This window comes from Solanum tuberosum, unplaced genomic scaffold, assembly GCF_000226075.1.
Source record: "Solanum tuberosum cultivar DM 1-3 516 R44 unplaced genomic scaffold, SolTub_3.0 scf00593, whole genome shotgun sequence".
Lineage (NCBI taxonomy): Eukaryota > Viridiplantae > Streptophyta > Magnoliopsida > Solanales > Solanaceae > Solanum > Solanum tuberosum.
Genome location: NW_006239512.1, coordinates 18016 through 38438, shown reverse-complemented (window position 1 = coordinate 38438; position 20423 = coordinate 18016). Strand labels below are relative to the sequence as shown.

Here is a 20423-nt window from a genome sequence, read left to right as displayed (position 1 = left end):
ATCCCCAATTTTTATTTTTAAAAATTCTATCAAACATCTCGATGGCTGAAAATTCTTAGTCAAAATATTTCAGAGACTAATGAGAAAGTTCCAAATGAATGCATCAGAAATGATCTCATGTAAGCAAAATTGACCACGTGGCTAAATGAGTTTTTTTCTTTTATGTCGGCTAATTGGTTAAGTAAAATATATATATATATAGACTTTGTGGTAAAACTTTCAACAAATACATCCCACGGCAACAATCTTGATTTATTAAGTACCGCATGGTACTAATTACTAATTTATTAGTAATGCTAATCCTATTACTAATATTCAAGGCTTCTAAAAATCATTTGGGGATTGTTGTAACACTATAAAAGGTCACTAGAATTACATAAATCAAATCATCCACTACCAATAGCTAGCATTTTAATTTCCTTCATTCTTGCAGCTCATCAAATTAAATCAATGGAGATGAATTTAGTTTCATTTCTCCTCTTATTCTCATTCCTTTTAATTATTTTTCGAAAATGGAGAAGAAGCCAAAAACAAAATTTGCCTCCAGGTCCATGGAGACTCCCACTCATTGGGAGTTTGCATCACTTAATTAGTGGGCATAATCCACATCGTATTTTTAGAGATCTAGCTCGAAAATACGGCCCCGTAACGTACTTGGAACTCGGGGAAGTTCCTACCGTGATCATATCATCACCTTCTACGTCCAAACAAGTTTTAAAAACTCATGATCTCGCCTTTGCTAGTAGGCCACAATTTACATCCACTGATATTGTCATGTACAATAATAAAGATATTGCATTTGCAGAATATGGTGACTACTGGAAACAAATGCGCAAAATTTGCATAATGGAACTTCTAAGTGCCAAGATGGTCAAGTCATTTAGCTCAATTCGAAAGGATGAACTCTCGAGTGTTCTCTCATCAATGGATTCTGTTGGGGGTTCTTGTGAAGTGAACATGACGGAAAAAATTGTTCGATTCACGAGCTCTGTGACATGTCGATTGGTGTTTGGGAAATTGTGCAGAGATCGTGATGAGTTGATAAATTTGATGAAAGATGCGTTGTTTTTAGTAGGAGGATTTGATGTAGGTGATTTCTTTCCATCGTGGAAGTTACTTTACAAGATGAGTGGAGCAAAGTCGAAATTGGTAAAAATGCATCAAAACATTGATTTAGTTTTGGAGAGGATTGTTAATGAACATATTAAAAATCGAGTAGCGGGGATCAAGGGAAATGGTGCCTATGGAGGTGAAGATTTGGTTGATATTTTCCTAAGAATTAAAGAGAATGATCAACTTCAATTTCCAATCATCAATGACCACATAAAAGCTGTGATTTTGGTAAAATAATTTTCCCCTATTTTCTTTTTATATTGTTTTAGAGGTTTTTTTTAGAGTTATTATCATTAGATTGTTCCGCTGTCTTATTTATTTATTTATTTATTGATGCGCACAGGACATGTTTACTGCTGGGACTGAAACATCATCCACCACTATTATTTGGGCATTGTCAGAATTGATGAAACACCCAAATGTTATGGCAAAGGCACAAAGTGAAGTGAGACAAGCCTTCAAAGAGAAAATTGATTTTGATGAAGAAGATCTTGATAACTTGCCGTATCTAAAGTTAGTTATCAAAGAAACATTAAGGCTACACGCTCCAAGTATAGTCCATAGGGAATGTCGGGAAGAAACAATTGTTGATGGATATACAATACCTGCTAAGGCCACAGTACTGGTCAATACATGGGCAATGGGAAGAGATCCTGAAGTTTGGGATGATCCCGAAAGTTTTATACCAGAGAGATTTGAAAATTCTCCTATTGACTATTTGGGAAATAACTATGAGTTTCTCCCATTTGGCGCAGGAAAAAGAATTTGTCCAGGAATGCAGTTTGGTTTAGCTAATGTTAAACAACCTCTAGCGCGGCTCCTCTACCACTTTAACTGGGGTCTTCCATGTGGAATAAATACTCCAAAAGATTTGGATATGAGTGAAAAAAGTGGATTAAGTGCAGCGAAAGAGAAAGATCTCTACTTAATCGCCAAAACGAATCAAAGTTTGGATATCATGCTCTAAAGGGAGAAAATGAGCAAAGAATAAGCTTTTCCTCAACTTCTTTTAGTTTGGTGTTTTTTTCTTCTTTCTCCCTTTTGTCTTTGAAGTTTATTTACATTGAAAATAAGTAAAGAATAAGCACCATAGTTAGTTTTACAATTTTAGTTCAAAAGGTTAGATTACGAAAAATTTGTTCCATCGACCATTTTGTTTAGTATGTAATAGTATGATACTTAACATTTTGTTTATCTTTTCTCTCAAGTCAATATTGGTTTTGGTCCACATCAATATTCCAATTTAAGTACAACTTTTGTTTGATACCTTCATATTGTTCATAAATAATATCGAATTGATAAATTTGCCTCGTTCAAAATTCATCCCGAACGAAATATATGACTTTAAGTAAAATCTTATTTTCATCACTATTATATTATCTTTAAATCCTTTTAAGTCTAATTTTAATTTTTGAAAAATATCAAATCAGCAACACCCTGGTGTCTCTGTCTTAGGCTGCCACGCACAATCATGTACGAGCTGAGGAAAAATTTGAATAATTTGGTAGATAGAGAGGGAAGAAGAAGACAGGGAGAAAAGTGTGTTTTTAATTCAAGTATTAGAATGAAAATTATATGGAACAAATTTGAGGAATCACTTATGTATTCAATAAATTAATTCGAATTTATGACTATGGAAAATCTAAAAATAAAGAAGGTGGACAAATTTTTGTTGTCAGAAATCAGGCCAAAGGGAGATTTGTTGGGTATTAATTGCCCTGAGTTTCTTACCATAAATAGGTTTTCCTTTTAGGAAAAAGTTTAATATTTGACTAGTCTTTTTTTTGTCGGAAAAGGTTTAGGACTCTATAAATAGAGGTTTGTTCCTTCTAACTTAATTAGCATTCACAATATAGTCCTAGGGGATTTGAGAGTTTTGGTTAGGGGAGAATTTGTGGAACACAAGTGATATGTTATCACTTGTGTGAACCTCCCATGTATTCCGAGTGAATTGGTTGATGTTATTTCGCTCTATATTTTGTACTCTCATATTTATATAATGAATTGCTCATCTCCTTTGTGGATGTCATTCAATTGACCGAATCACGTTAAATCTTTGTGTCCTTTGGTATATTTCTTGTTTGTCTTCTTATTCATGGTCTTTCAAAATTTATTTTGCTAGCTTCCGCATTACACCTAATTATTTTCGTTCCTAACGCTATATGTCACGAGATTCTTTATTTTCAAGCTCAATTAGAAACATCTAATGAAGGACAAAGACATATCAACCCTTTCACATGCTTCAAGAACTACATTATTTGAGTGTCTGTAATGTAGTAGACAAACTAAACGACTGTAATATCTCAGGCCACTGTTTGTATTATGATGCATATTATATATAAATAAAATATCTTTGTTTTAACCAAAAAAAAAAGGACACCAATAGTACCAGTAGAATTGAGTGAATTTATTGAAATGGTCACTTAAGTTAAGAAAACTGTGGAGTAAAATTATTTTATTTTATTTTGTACTCATCAATAAAATTACTCATATTACTTGCTTAAGTCATTTATGACTCTTTAAAGTTGTTCGTATATTTAATTTAGATAATTTAACTAGGGTTAGTACCTATTAAACACCTAAATTGTTCAAAATATGTACCTATTAAACGGAAAATGCTGATATGGCAGAAAAAATATATTTCACTTTTCTTTGACGCGTGAAAATATCTGGAATTGTATTTTATTTTAATTTTTTCGAAAAAACTTACACCTTTTCTTCTTCCATTGACACTTAACATTGTAAATAACCTATAAGAATTTTTTAAATATTTTTGAAAATAATAGTTTTTAAATCCAAAAAAGAAAAAAATCCCTCCCCTACTTTTAGTCATCTTCTTCACTTCATTTAGGTTTTCAAAGCTAACTCCATCTTGTGTCCATTTATTTTAAAAATCAACTAAGTGGATCACAAAAAAAGAAGAAGAATTTTTTTGGACATTGGAGTAAAAATTAGCTAAGGTTCATTCAACTTCATTTTCGACCACCTTCAAACAGAAATCACCACTCAAATTAAAATGTAAATCCATTTAACATATAAAAAATAATATCAGAAAATTCTACAAGATTAATTTGGATCCGCTGAATTTCTCTTTTGCAATCGATTTTGAAGTGATTGTTCATCAACAAACTTCACTTCCTCATCACTCTAGTACGAGTCTTTCTCTAATATATATCTTTCTCTCACGTATTAGGTATGAAAAATATTTTTTTTATAAATGAATCTATAAATAATTTGATAAGATGTTGAGTTTTGTGGTTTGGAAAAAGAAATATTGCAGGAAATAAGATAAAGATGAAAGAGGGTGGGGTAGCGTGGGGCTAGGTAGAATGGTAGAAAATGAATTTGAAATAATTTTTTTTTAATTTAAAAATCATTTTCCATAATTTTGGGGCCCACTTACCACATGTTGTCTTTTCTTTAATCATTTTGTCATGCGATACACCCTTAACATTTTTTTTTCTGATTATCGAAAAATTTCTAATACAAACAAGTTTTGAATAGATAAAAGTGTTCAATAGGTAATAGTCCTAGCTAAGGTATCTAAGTGAATATGCTGACAACTTTGAGGGATCGTCGTCGATGACTTAAATCTTATATATAAACAAGTATTATATATGTCCATTATAATTTTATATATATATACTCTAATTTAAAAATGAGCCTCGAGAAAAAAGGTAAAAATACAAGTTATTTATAATATCCATTATAATTAAGATTTTTGAACTATTTTTTTAATATAGAATTAAAGTTTTTTTTTATAAAAAAAATATAATGGGAAACATCCTAATTTTTTTTAACTAAGAAATTTTCATAAATAAATAAAAGAACCTTCGAAGAGAAGAGTACAAGCAACAGGGGCTAGACCTTACCTTACCGATCCTATTGCAATAATAAACCTCTACTACTTAACAAGCATGAAGAAAAAAGAGCTAGACAAAACTAGGTATTCTATGATCATCGTAGAGTTTATCGTATTCTCTATAATGATATTACAAATGAAGATACTTAAGTAATGCAAGAATATAAAAGTCAAGAATAAGATTGAGTTATTAGCCTCAAACTTCAGTTTATATATGTATGAACTAAAAAAGATAGTTTGCCCGTCAAAAGTAACCTGAAGTATTTTCTTCTTATCTCCTTCTTCAACTCTGTCCAAAAACACTTGATAGTTCATCAATTCTTCTTAGATTTATTGGATCTTGTTAAAGTTGTTGACACTATCATATGATTTTGCTTTGCTAGTCGCATTGGTAGGTACCTTGGAACAAAGTCCTCAGTCACCTTACCATCCCAACTGTGTTGCCTTCCATGTGCCTTCTTTTTGATTTTGTTGCTTCCACTTCTCTGTTCCCTTGGTGAGAGATCCCCTTCCTTGGCCACCTTATCAAAGCATATGTCCAATATCTCTTCCTCATCATCCCTATCAGACATGTCTGTTCCCAAGTCAGTATCATAAGCTGCAGTTGGACTAATTCCTGAAACTATAACTTCCGGATCATGACTCTTAGCCAATACTCCAATATCTTTGGTTGTCATGGCCATACCCTTTTTAAAGCTATCAACTGTCATTGTCATAGATGGATTTGCCTTACTTGTAGGCATAAATTCGGATGCTTGAGGGCTTAACTTACTCATAGGAGGTGAAGTAATGTTTTCCTCTTCCTCAACTAAATCTGCCCATTTAGAAGCACTCGTTTCCTTTTGTTTTTCTTTAGAAACATTCAAATTGTTTTTAGCTTTCTCTGGATCCGAAACAACCATGATAGGTGTATTTGGACTGATTTCTTTACCGGCTATCTCCTCTATAACAATGAACTCATTTTCCTGTGTCAAAACAACTTGTTGATCAACATGCTCCGTATTCTTGTTCAAATCTTGAGGAACAAGGCCCAAATTGTTAACGTCTTTGTCAAACTGGGTAGAATTTTGTGTGTGCTGAAGTACACCAGTAACATGTTGGGATTTGCCTAAAGTACTCCCAAATTCATTAGATAATTCATTTGTACCATGTATCCTTTCTTGCTGTCCAATATTCTCATCCCGCAACACATCGAATTGAGTACATTCAATTACGATGTTGCTTCTATCAAGCTCAACCTTTGTAGAATTTTTTTGGTGCAAAATCTGATTGTTTGAGGACTTAGAAACACCATTTTTTTTATGTGAGACCAAAGTCCATTCGTTATTGGAGTTTTCTGCAATGGAGTGGTCTTGTTTAGCCGCAACTACATTAGGCGAACCCAACACTTCCTCTTTTCCAACACCCAGCCTAGTGGCCTCAATCGATTTGCCTTTGTTCTCTAGATTCTCTTCATTATTATAGTTAAAAGTTGTAGTTTCTTCAAAACTATTTACAACAGCTCGATCAACAGTAGCATCCCTGACAACCCCCAAATTATTTTGAGAATCTCTTCCTTCACCAGAATTATCATCCGGGACCAACTGCCGATGTTCTTCTTTGTTGCTTTTGCTTTGAAATTTAGCATTTATAATCTCCCTTGCATCACCTTGATATTGCTCCACATCTGTACCTTTATCCGTTGCATCATTTTGATTTTTAGCACCAACCTTGCCAAGAAACACACAACAACTATTTTCATCATGCCCTTGTCGTTTACAGTGTATACAATAGCTTGGGAGATTGTCATAAACAAACTCTTGATAATGCTCAATAACTTTGCCTGAATCTTTGTCCACGAAGAATAACTTAATTTTTTTTGGATGCTTATCCAGTAGATCTAGAATGACTTTAACTCTAGCAGTACTTGGCCTGGTACATTCTTGAGTGGCTTTATCTAGAGCAACTGGTTTCCCAACGGCTGAAGCAATTGATACAAGTGATTTTTTGGCAAAAAGATTTGGTGGCAAATCTAGAAAAGATATCCATGTCAATGTTTTTGATGTTTCTTCCTTAGGATTGAACCATATAGTCCAAAGAAGTGTTCTGAATAGAAACTCTTCACCATTGAATTTGATATAACCAGAATTTCTAGACAAAACTTGAACGAAGTCTTCATTTAAATCAAACCTGATCAAGAGATGACGAAACTCAAGTTGTCCAATGTTACAATGACCTTTAATATAGAGTTGCTTGGAATAACCTTGCACAATTCATACAAAATCTGGTTTTTCGTAAGAAAAATTGAGAATAACGGCTTGATGTTGTCCTTCCTCTTTGCTAAATTCATTAACTTCATCCATGGTGAATTCGATGGTTGGCTCTCCCTGAATGAATTTAATTAGTTTCAACTCAGTTTTTGATATAGGCCTGGTAGAAGACTTGGCTTGAAGTTGTGCAATGTATGTTGGTTTATGTGTTGAATCAGTAATATTTTGGATGTGTTGTGGTGGTGTTTTGTCCCCAGCATGAGGCTGGGACACAACTAGAACAACCATAAAACTGCCTCCCTCAAATCTCCATGAGAGACAAGAAAAGCGTGGGTTTAGGGTTAGTGTTTTTTTTAAAACAATTGTGGTATTTTTTTAATAAACTTGAAAGAGACAATTGCACCCCCATACACCTCCTCGGGCAAAGCCCAATCCCAACACAAGCCCAAAATATAACAAAAAACAAATAATCTCTAATCCACCTTTCCTAATGTCCAAACCCAATTACGTTCATGTGAATCTATGTTAACTAGGCAGTGTTTCCTAAATAAAAAATCCACTTAATCCACCTTGTCTTTCTTTCTTCTTATCCGTCACTTTCCTTCAAAATCATGTTACCTCCCTGGATGAACACACGATTTCGATTCATTCCCTTTTCTCATTCCAGTTATGCTCTGAAGCTCAAAGGGTCGTGTTCTTCCTCTTTTGCAGCTGGATCTTGTCCATGGATGAGTGGTTTTCGTATTTGGTAAGTCTTCACTTTTATGCAGATCTCTTTCAGTTCACCTCTCACCTTTGCCTTCCTGCAGGTGGTACACATTGCTTAAATCCTCCACTTATGAATGCTAAAGCTTCATCCAGATTTGGCCGTCCAAAATTTCCCTCAGATCCTTCCGTTTGCTGAGATCCTTTTTTACTGGCTGGGTTAGAATATGATAGGTAGCATTTCGCCATTTTTGTCGTCTTTGAGGTATGCTCGTGCAATGCTTATGCTGCATCTTTCCCATTCCCCTTATCCCTTTATCTGTGGCACTCTTAAGTAGGGGGATTTTGATTTATCACTGTTAATGATCTTTTTCCCCATACCTTCCATGCTATTAAAATTTGTATATCTGTAATCTCCTTGGTCAATGGCTTTATTAGCTAGATAGTCTGCTAGCTTGTTCCCCTCCCTCATTATATGCTGAAAAACATGATGTTTACCCTGTATACATGATTTAATTTCTTCTACCATATCTGAAATTAACCATGGAGCAGCCCATTTACCTTCTAGTACCTTGCATAATAGAATTGAGTCCGTCTGAATGATTATGTTGTTATACTGTGACTTCTTGCTATGCTTACATGCTTCTAAAATTGCTTTATTTCCGCAACTGTGTTAGTAGTATTCTCCAAAGTAGCTCCTTCTATTTAGTGAATGTCTCCTCTGTCATCTCGTAAACAGAAAGCATATGAGCTTAGACCCGGGTTTCCCTGAGATGCCCCGTCTGTGTTATATTTGATCCAACCTTCTGGTGGAAATTCCCATACCACCTGTTGGTCTTTTATTTTAGGACAGTAAGTTTCCAGTTCTCTTATCATTCCTGGCCAGTCCCTGGGTCTTGTCATGTTTGGCTTTCTCATTTGCAACATCATGAACAAGCTTCTGGTTACATTGTGAATAATTCTTGCCACTGAGATTTTTTTTCCTCATGCTTCATTTTTTTCCTTCTTCTCCACAGCTCCTAAATGATAAAGCTGGGCAAAGCTCTATAGTATGGACTTCTGCTCCCCACCATATCATTATAACTTCTCTCAAATTAAGTCCTTCCGTGCTATATCCTGCAAAAGAACAAAAATAGGACCAAGTCCTGTTAGCAGTAAAGGATCGTAGAAACACATGAGAGAGTGTTTCTTTTACAGGCCTATTGCAACACCAACATTTAGATGGACCTTCCAATCCCCATCTCCTCACTCTATCATCCACCGGAATTCGGAATTTCCATAGTCTCCACATTGTAAAAGCCATTTTAAAAGGGATTCCCTTTGTCCACATCCACTTGTAAATTCTATTAGGCTATTTTTTATGTTTAATATACTGCCATGCTGATTTAACTGAAAAACTTACCCTTGTTTCCAACATCTAACAAGGTGTATCATTCCCCAAATTACTGCCAGGTAGATGAATATGTTGTATAATGTGGTTCACCCATTCTTGCGGGAGGATATCATTAAGAATGTCAATATCCCATCCACCCTGTTTGGTTAAGTCAGCTGTCTTCTGATAGGTATCATCCCATTCATAATTTTCTCCCGTAATGGTATAAAGATCCCCTAGTCCTGTCCAGTTATCATGCCATACTATGACTGCCCCATTCTTCAATTTCCATAAAATTTGATGCTTAACTAGCTCCCATGCTTGCAACATTTTTTTCCACACCTGTGAGCCTCCACCACCAATTTTCCACATAACTTCATTAGCATGAGTGTTCTTACAATATTTGTTTCTCATATAGTCACTCCATAATGATGGTTTTGTTCAAAAGTTCCACCATAATTTGCAAAACAAGGCCATTGAATTGTCAGTCATGAGTCTAATTCCTAAGCCCCTTCCTTCTCCGAAACACATAAATTACTCCACTTTGTCCATTGTTTTCCTTTTCTTCCAATATAACTGGACCAGAAAAATTGGGCCGTCATTTTCTGCACCTGCATTATAACATTATTCGGCGGGTTTATCACTGATAGGCAATGAGTAGGAGTGCTCTGTAATACATGTTTAATAAGTATAGCTCTGCCCCGTAAAATAGTAATTTGCCTTTCCAGGCCTGAATCTTTTCCCCAATTCTTTGTACCATCAGATTATAATATGCCTTCTGCTTTCTTTTATAAAAAATTGGACATCCAAGATATGTGAATGGAAATTCCTTCCTTAAGATACCTATTGCCACTTCTGCGACTATTATATCACCTCCTGAGATATTATGATGTAAATAAATGACACTCTTCTCTTTACTTACTTTTTTCCTTGATACGTCCTCATACCTCCTTAAAGTCTCTGTGATCAGTTGCATTGTTCTAACTTCCGCTTTGCATAGTATGATCATATCATCTGCAAAGGCTAAGTGGTTTAGTTGTCTGCTTCCTCTGGGCACCCCAAATCTTTTAAAGTCTTCCCTCTTGATTAGAGCATTGAGAGACTTAGACATGACTTCAGCTGCTACAATAAATAGAATGGGTGAGAGCGGGTCCCCTTGTTTCAGTCCTCTAGATGATTGAAAGAATCCCTTAGGCTGACCGTTGATAAGGATCAAGTACCAATTTGTGCAGATCAACCTAAATATCATGTCAATGATTCTCTCTCCAAAACCCAATCTTCTAAGTACCTTGGTCAAGAATAACCACTCCACTCTATCATAAGCTTTCATCATATCTAGCTTAATGACCATATTTGGTGTTTGTTCTCTCTTCCTTATTTCTGTCACAATTTCTTGCACCAGTAGTACATTCTCTGCTATGCTTCTTCCCTGAACTAATCCTACCTGTTCTAGGAATATAATCCCTGGTATCACTCTTTTAAGTCTTTCATGAATAATTCTAGAAAATATTTTATTCATAAAGTTACTTAATGATATAGGTCTTAGATTAGAGAAAGTATTTACCTCTACTTTCTTAGGGATAAGAACTAAGTTAGTGTGAGTGATGAATCTAGGCAATTCCGCCCCTCCAAAGAAAGCTCTAACCATATTGTATATATCCTTCCCAATGATATCCCATGTATGATGAAAGAAAGCCCCCGTCATTCCATCCGGTCCCGCTGCACTATCTTTGTTTAGATTCATCACTGTCATCCTGACCTCCTCTATTGTTGGTATACATTGCAACTCCTCATTCATCTCTTCAGTAATCATTATAGGTAATTCATTTAGCTTCTCATAATCTGTATGATCTGCCTGTTTAGTGAATTGCCTCTTGAAAAATTCTACTGCCACCTCTGCAATATCTTCTTGTTGTTCCAGTCACTCCCCTTCATCATTTTGAATTCTATTGACTCTTAATCTCTTCCTTCTCCCTTTCACATATGTATGAAATAATTTCGTATTCCTTTCTCCATCCTTAAACCATGCCATCCCAGTGATTTGTTTCCAGAAATCTTCTTCCATGTGCAAGTGCCTCTTCAAATTAGCTTGGTATTTGTATAAATTTTCCCTATTGGCTTCAGATGGATCTGCTTCAAACTGCATCTCTTGTACTTTAATGATTTCCTCCAAAGTTGTAATCTCCTGAAAGATGTTTCCCAATGTCTCCCTGCTCCACTGTGCAAGCACTTTCTTCACTTTTTTTAGTTTATAGTGAAATAAACTAAATGGATTTCCTTCAAAGTCAACCTTCCAGTTTTGAATGATCACCTCCTTAAAGGACTTCTCCTTCAACCTTAAGCTCAGAAATTTAAAAGGTCTCACCACATTCACTTTACTGGTCTTGAATGTAATTAGTAATGGTGTATGATTTGATCCACTTCTCACCAAATGTTCAACTTCTATAATAGGGAATGTAATTTGCATTCTGTCGTTGCACACAACTCGATCCAACCTTTTAAAAATACATTCTGAGTTTGTTCTACCATTCCACCACCTGTACTTTCCTCCTTTGTATCCTTGGTCTTCTAGATTACATACATTAATACAGTGGCTGAAGTCCCTGACTTCTCCTTCAGTAACAGGTCGACCCCCCAACTGTTCCTCTTCACTACTAATCACGTTGAAATCCCCTCCGCCTAGCCATGTCAATCTTATACTATCTGCTAGATCCTCTATTGATTCCCAAAGTTGCAATCTTTCTCCTTGTGTACATTTAACATATACCATGGATGTTATTACATCACTGTCTAATTCTTGATTATGGAATTTCAGCGTCAGCATTTGTTCCTCATCCCTTACAATTTCATAATCAATAAATTCATCTATGAAGACCCAGATCTTTCCACTCGTATTCACTGCAGCATGTTTCATCCCTAAATTTCGTCTGAATTCCTCCAGGTTTTGACTATCTTCAAATGGTTCCATTAAAGCGACAAAATAGAATTGATATCGTTTATGCATCTTCACTAGTCTAGTGAACGCCTTTTAAGTATTCACTGATATTATATTCCATATAAGAGCTCTCATTGATATTTTGAATTCTTGATAATCATTCTTTTAGACCTTGATGATACATGATCTGCATGTAGTTCTCCTCCTTTTTTCTTCGGTTTAGTGTGGAATTCCTTCAACTTTCCAGTTTGTTTCGGTGACAAATCCCCTTTTATGGTAACCTTTGCTATAATCTGCTTGAAATCATCTTTGTCTCTCTTTACCTTATTAGGTTCGTGTGCATCTTCCTGACTGTCTTTCAACATTGCTAGTGGAAGGACTTCATCAATGTTGGCTTCATATATTACCAAAGTCCCCTCCGTGTCCATCTCATTCTTCCCCTCTTCTTTTTGTCTACTATGATCTTCTCTTGATGTCTGCGCTGTGTTCTTCTTCCGTTCCTTCTCTTTTTCCCGGTTTTTCTCCTCACTTTGATATGATTGTGCTCTTTCTACTATCTTGGTGACTTCCTTTTCTTTTTGGTATGTGCTTGGTGTAACAAAGGTTTCTCCACCCATTTTTTAGGGTTAGTTGTTTAGAGTTAAGTATCAAAAATACATTTTTTTTAGTTTCATACCTAAACTATTGGAAGTGTGAGAAATATACTTATACTTTCACTCATTAATTTGAGAAACACACTTCATTACTGAGTGAACTAAATATGTGTACTCGCATACACTTAGATGTGTATGACCTTGAAGCTTCATCTACATGACTTCCTTTTTTTCCTTTTTTTTCCAAACACATTTATTTTTTTATTTTTTTTCAATTGATTTTGAACCCTTAAACTCTCCCCTTCTTCTTCATCATTTCTCAACCATTTTTCTTCATTTCTTATCCTCGATTGCATTTTTTTTCAACCTCCCCCTCCTCCATTGTTCTCCATTTTAATTTTTAACTTTTTGCCACAGTAAAATTATTTTTCACGTTGCAATTTTTTTTATAAATAAGAAGAGTGTAATACATATACCATCATATATTACTTGAGGTTTGTTTCTCAAACTTACGAGTGACATTGCCTAAGAGAGGCCAATAAGGTTGCGGATTACTTGGCTAAGAAGGCAAACACCAACCAAAACAACCATGTTTTTGTCTCCTTTTGGCAGATTCCTAATGGGGCAAAAGATCCTTATCAATTGGACAAAAGTCAAATGCCATCCATTAGACTCAAATACGACAAGGCAAACTTTTTTGTTAGCTAATTTATTTTCTTATATGTGCGGGGGTTTAGTGTGATAGCCATCTCCTTACCCTCCCTTTCATAGGATAAAAGTTTTATCCTTTGTGTTGTATGTTGAGGTAAGGTCAAACCCCCATCGTGTACTTATTCTCATGATATATAACACTCCTGTTAACTAGGGGAACTTTAATTTTAAAAAAAAATAGTTGAGGTGTGTTTTCTCACACTCCCAATAGTTTAGGTCTAAACTCAACAAAAAGAAATATTTCGTTAGGTAATTTTTTGACACTTCACTCTAAAACTTATTTACATATAATTATGTCACTCAGTAGTAGGGCTTCTTATCGGACGAATCGAGCGGATAATTTCACGTAACTGTTTGGCCTAATCGATATCAGTTTTTAAATTTACTAATTCATTAGCCAACAAATAAGATATTGGTTATTTTAATAATTCATTAGCACTTATCAAACACTTATCGGATGGGTATCGGCTAACTTCTACCTTTTCTTCTCCATTAGCTCACCTTAAATATGATTTTTCCCTATTTTAAATATAGTTAACTTATAAAATTCTTGTAGGTTACAAAAAAAATATAGATTAATGAATGTAATAGTTAATATGTCACTCCTCGAGCCTACACCCCGGACGTGGCTGGCACTCGAGAACCATTGTTGGCTCCAAGCGAACCCTTGACCTAGCTTACTTACTTAGCGGAAGACTCTAAGCATTATTACAATGATCAAATGCACTTACTCAATTGTTAAATAAAATAACTTAGAATGTTTAAAGTCAAAATTCAACTTGGCCAAAATGGCAACTCAAGTCTTAACATATGAAATGATAATGTAAAGGCAACTGAACTACTAACTGTCTATGAAGCCTCTAAAACAAAGAGGGACGTCGGGACAAGACCCCCGATCATCCTAATAATGAAATACTGAAAGCAAAGCAAAAGGAGTCCTCTGGAATGCAATGAGGTTCACCAACTAACTCTGAGTGCTCAACTGGATCAACAAGGCGTTGGGTGATGATCCTGGTTACCTGCGTCTGTATCATAAGAAGATGTATGCCAACTGGCATCAATACATTGAATGTATGAGTATGCGAGTTGAAATGCTAAACACAACATAGGCTTGCAACTAATCTGAAAGGAATGCTTACCTTGACTTTACTCAACTCCTGAATAACTTAACTCATAAGTATGCGAGTTGAAATGCTAAACACAACATAGGCTTGCAACTAATCTGAAAGGAATGCTTACCTTGACTTTACTCAACTCCTGAATAACTTAACTCATAATAAAGCAATAAAGCATATGCAATATATAGAAAGCTTGTAAAAATTAGTGGAAGACAACTTAGTTCATTAAAGAAAATGCAATAATAAACTCAACTTTACTCATATAATAAAGTAATATAGTTTCTGTGGGAGTTTTTCTAACCGACAACCACCACTATGAGCCTAAGTGGTGATACAACGTCTTGCCCACGCTGCCAGAACTGTCATATACTTTTCCATCATATAGAAAGCTTAACTAAGTGGATCCACTAGTCTATGCTAAAAAACAACTTAAGGAGTCATCTAAAAAGTATGATCCTTTACTACTCATGATGGCTACATGGTTTATGGAGACTTAAGTTAATATGAACTCGCATCCTCATTATCGGTGCTTAATACTACTCCCAAAATAAACTTAGCTCATATATTTTTAAACCAAACTTGTTTCTTTGGTTTGAGATAATTACTCAAAATTTAGCTTAAAAGCTCTCTTGGAATTGATGATCCCTTTCTTGCTCAAATTTGAAATTATTTTTAAACTCTTTGGGAATACATAGTCCCCATATACTTCTTTGAAGATAAACTTCAATCTTTACTCAACTTGAGCTTTATGTCTTAAAACAAAGTTAAAACGTTTGTGAAAGACTTTTGAAAACTTTATAAACTTCTCTTTGACTAGCTTCTTAACTTCTAGACTTGACTCTTAACTTTCCTTGAATTGAATTATGGATTCAAGGTTCATGATATCATGTTTATGGATGATTTCATGATGTTTATATGTACCTAAGAGTGTTGGAATCAACTAGAAAACATAGGTACATTGCTAGGGAACTAGTACGGATAGTTGGGAAAGAAATGGGAAGAACTGGCGTCCCTGGCGCTCTAAGAGGCGCGGAGCGCCAAAGCACAAACTTCAGAGCTGAAGTTGTGGCGCTCTGGCTGGCGCATCGCCCCAACTCCCAAACTCCCAAACTTTAGACTCTGAAGTGGGGCGCTCTGTGAGGCGCGATTCCCCAATCCCCTGCCCAGAAAATCCCCGATATTTCTCCTTCGTTTTTCATCTCTAAACCCTTTAAACTACAATGGTTCTTTCCCTAAACGTTTAGAATCGACTACACCCTCAAAATACAATATATTCTACTCGAAATCACACCTAAAAACATGAATTAAACTCAAGGAAACTTCAACAACACAACCCACAAGAATTCAAACAAATTTCATCAAGAACTCAAAGGATTTACTTCCAAATATAATATGCTTTGCTGAATTGAATCATGTTTGGAGCGTGGGTGAACTAACCCAATGCTATGTGATCTCACATACCTCATAGGTATCACTCCTTAACGAAATCCACACGCAGACCTCCAAGAAATCGACGAATCTTGAACTTTATTCTTTTTTCTTCTCTTTTTTCTTTTCTTGCGTTCTTTCTCCAAAAACCCTAACTCTAATTTCAATAGCGTAAACTGACCAATTTCAGTTTAGATCCTTAGAAAATTACCAAAAATGAAATTAAAATAATAGGGTAAGGAAAAGACCAAACTACCCTTCCAAAATCCGGATTGGACTTTCTTTATCAAAACAGCCCAACTTTCAAAGGGCATATCTCACTCATATGAACTCGGAATAGCGCAAACTTGGCAGCATTGGAAAGATAATTCAACGATATTTCCTACGGTATCTGGAAACACACCTAACTCATCCTGATCTTGTATTTATGGTCGTTTGAAATTTACCAAAACTCATTCTTAACTTAACTTAAACAAATTTCCAGATTTTCATTATTCCAAAAATCTCTATTTCCAATTCTTAACTTCTTCCTAGTTATTTCAATTTGCGAGATGTTACAATATCTCCCCCTTGGGAACATTTGTCTTCGAATGAGATTACTCTTACTAGGCTAATGGTGTAACATCAATCATTCAGTTCAGACAGCCAACAAGCAAATGAAAAAAACAACATGCCAACTTATAATTAAATACCAAGAAAAGGATTAGTACCTTAAGTTAGAACTTCTCCGGATTCGAAGAGATGTGGATATCTCTTCTTCATGTCCTTCTCAGCTTCCCAAGTAGCTTCCCCAACAAATTAATTCCTCCAAAAAACTTTGACTGATGCTATCTCTTTTGTTCTTAACTTGCGAACTTGGCGATCTAGAATCTGAACAGGAATCTCTTCATAAGACAAGCTATCCATGATCCCAATATCTTCGATTGGTATGTTCAATGAAGGATCGTCCATGAACTTCTTCAATATGGAGATGTAAATCACCGGATGATCCGCTGTTAACTTTTATGGTAGCTCCAACTCATAAGCTACATTACCTACCCTTTTCGATATTCTGTAAAGGTCAATATACCGGGGACTAAGTTTCCCCTTTTTACCAAATCTCATAACACCTTTCATGGGTGAAACTTTCAAATACACCCAATCATCTACTTTAAACTCTAACTCTCTTCTCCTAACATCAGTGTAGTATTTCTAACAACTCTGCACCGTTTTCAACCTCTCTCGAATCATTTTCACCTTCTCCATAGCTTGATGAACTAAATCTGGTCCTATCAACCCTGCTTCACAAACTTCAAACCATCCAATAGGAGATTTGCATCTTCTCCTATAAAAGAGCTTCATAAGGAGCCATTTGGATGCTAGAGTGGTAACTATTGTTGTAAGCAAACTCAATGAGTGGTAGGTGATCATCTCAATTACCTTTGAAATCAATCACGCAAGCCCTCAACATATCCTCTAAGGTCTGAATAGTTCACTCTGCTTGCCCACATGTTTGAGGATTAAAATCAGTACTTAAGTTCACCTTTAAACCCAAGCCTTTTTGGAATGACTTCCAAAACTGTGCAGTAAATTGCGCACCTTTGTCTGAAATAATGGAGACCGAAACCCCATGAAGTATTACCATCTTTTGAAGATACAACTTAGTATAATCTTCTGTGGAATGGGTAGTCTTTACCGATAAAAAATGGGATGATTTGGTCATGCGATCCACAATCACCCAAATAGAATCATGCTGCCTGCGAGACCTTAGTAAACATGTGATGAAATCCATATTAATCATCTCCCACTTCTATTCCAGAAGTTCTATATTCTGAGCCAAACCACCCGGCCTTTGGTGCTCTACTTTAACCTGTTGGCAATTCGGGCACTTAGTAACAAATTTTGCAATGCCCTTCTTCATACTACTCCACCAATAGACTTCTCTCAAATAGCAATACATCTTTGTAGAGCCCGCATGAATGGAATATCTGAATCTATGAGCTTCCTCCATGATTCTCTGTTGGAGTCCATCCACCATTGGTACACATATTCTACCTTGATATCTCAATACACCATCTCCCCCTTGTTCAGAAGCTAATACTTTTTGCTTATGAACATTTGCCTTCAATTCAAACAAAATAGGATCTTGGTTTTGCTTTTCTTTCACTTCTGACACTAATGAAGATTCAGCCCCATTCATCACCACTACTCCTCCTTCTGTGGAATCCATTAGTCGGACTCCCAAGCGTGCAAGTCTATGCACATCTTTCTCTAACTCTCTATTTTCTTCCTCAACATAGGTGGTACTACCCATAGACAACCTGCTTAAAGCATCATCAACAACATTAGCCTTACCTTGGTGATAAAGAATACTCATGTCATAATCCTTGAGTAATTCTAACCACCTCATTTGTCTGAGATTAAGCTCTTTCTGAGTGAGCACATAGTGAAGACTCTTGTGATCAGTGAATATATCAACATGAATACCATACAAATAATGACGCCATATCTTCAAAAAAAAATACTACAGCAGCCAACGCTAGATCATGGGTTGGGTAATTCTGTTCATGAATTTTTAACTGTCTGGAGGCATAAGCTATAACTTTGCCATTCTGCATTAACACGCAATGCAAACCAACTCTAGATGCATCACAATACACCACAAAACCTTGCGTACCTTCTGGTAATGTAAAAATTGGTGCAGTAGTCTACCTTCTGAGTTAAGTTGGTCAAATGGGATGAAATAGACGAGAACGCCTCTACGAACCTTCTATAATGTCCAGCCAAACCCATGAAACTTCTAATATCAGTTGGAGATGTGGGTCTAGGCCAACTGTGCACTGGACAAACCCGACACCACCGTACAGAGAGATGAATTCACTTTATATGAGTAAAAGAGAGAATTAATAAATATTTAATCCTTCAACACCAATTATTTACAAATGCTTAATATTTTGTACTACTATTTATTTAAAATTACCTATCAGAAGTCTTTTTCATTTCTTAAATTTTGCATCAAATCAATTCACTATTGTATGATGATAACTTGATTTCAAGACCAAGAAAAGTATGTTTTCTTCATAACCACATTTAGTCTAGATATTTTATATCTGTTACATTAACGCTAACGTTTGGTATGGGTTTTTTCAAATATTTTTGATAGGTTATATTTTTGCTGAAGTTTTAATATGCACAAATATAATCATTGTTGACACCCAATTTTGACCCTCCCCGATAATAATTAATTTTCGAGCTTCTTGGATTTCAAAGGACTTAGAATAATTAACTTTATAAAAAATCCAAATAGTTTCAAGGTTATTTCAGGTAATTTCAGTCAACTTTTTATAGTATTTCGAATGATAAATGTATTTCATATAATCATATACATCACTAATATATATATATTTTTAAAATATTTGAAAACCATATCAAAAAATTGCTACATTGCTTTAGTAATTACTTTATTAATTTAGTCTAGTATAATTTATAGCTATATTCGAATTAATTATTTTATTTCATTAAGTTTAAGAAGTTCGTTAATTAATTCGTATTAATTCGTCTTGTTTAAGTTTCGACCAAATTCATCGATTAAATTCGATTTGGGTTACATTTTGAAATTCACTTGGGCATTGTTTGATTACATTTCCTTAGCCTCATTTCAACCCATTTAAAAGAATAAAGTTGGGTCATTCATCCAGAATTTCCAGCAGCCCAATAACCCTCCCAGTAGCCATTTCTTCAGGACACTAAATAATTTCCCAGCTGACTCAACAGCAGCCCCAAACCTGACCCACTCTTCCTTCAACAATACAATATAAAATACATACACAATTCCCAGCAATCCATACGACAAACCAAAAAAAAAAAAAAAATGTGACCCCACCTCCCCAACTTCATCTTCTTTACGGCAAAGCAACCAAGTACTGTTCCAGCGGTGCAAGTCCAGCAACCAGGCACGTGAAATCGTCCTTGCAAGCTTGAGATCGAGCAACGTAGCTCCGCAAGGACGACGAGTTGATCAAGACCGTCCATCTTCACTTTAGAGCTATCAAAATGGGTTGACCCAACCCAACCCTAACGGGCTAGAGAGTTAAATGGGTTGGGTCGGGCTAGCCCTTTTAATTAATGGGCCTATTAAATAACAGCCCAAACCAGCCCTAAGCGGGCCACTGGTTGGGACGGGTTCGCCCTTCCACCAGAAAATGAACAATATTACTCTCTTATAAAGAGTATTGAACGTTGACGTCTATGAACACGTCATCAATAAATATAAATTTTTATTTATGAATAACACACTTCGGTGAATACTTACAAAAATACATTTATGAATCACACTTTTCGGTAAATACTTACAAAAA

General features: G+C 35.5%; 2 protein-coding genes across 2 annotated transcripts; one reads left to right on the top strand and one right to left on the bottom strand.

The window, feature by feature from the left end:
- Nucleotides 1-364: 364 nt before the first annotated feature.
- LOC102579846 (cytochrome P450 71D7-like) lies at nt 365-2341 on the top strand. The gene is made up of 2 exons (XM_006365900.2): nt 365-1341; nt 1457-2341. Exons 1-2 carry the CDS (start codon nt 451-453, stop codon nt 2078-2080), a joined length of 1515 nt encoding a protein of 504 aa, XP_006365962.1. The 5' UTR covers nt 365-450; the 3' UTR covers nt 2081-2341.
- Nucleotides 2342-11222: 8881 nt separating this feature from the next.
- LOC107058673 (uncharacterized) lies at nt 11223-12269 on the bottom strand. Its single transcript, XM_015304672.1, has one exon. The coding sequence runs from the start codon at nt 12267-12269 to the stop codon at nt 11223-11225; it is 1047 nt and encodes a 348-aa protein (XP_015160158.1).
- Nucleotides 12270-20423: the final 8154 nt, after the last annotated feature.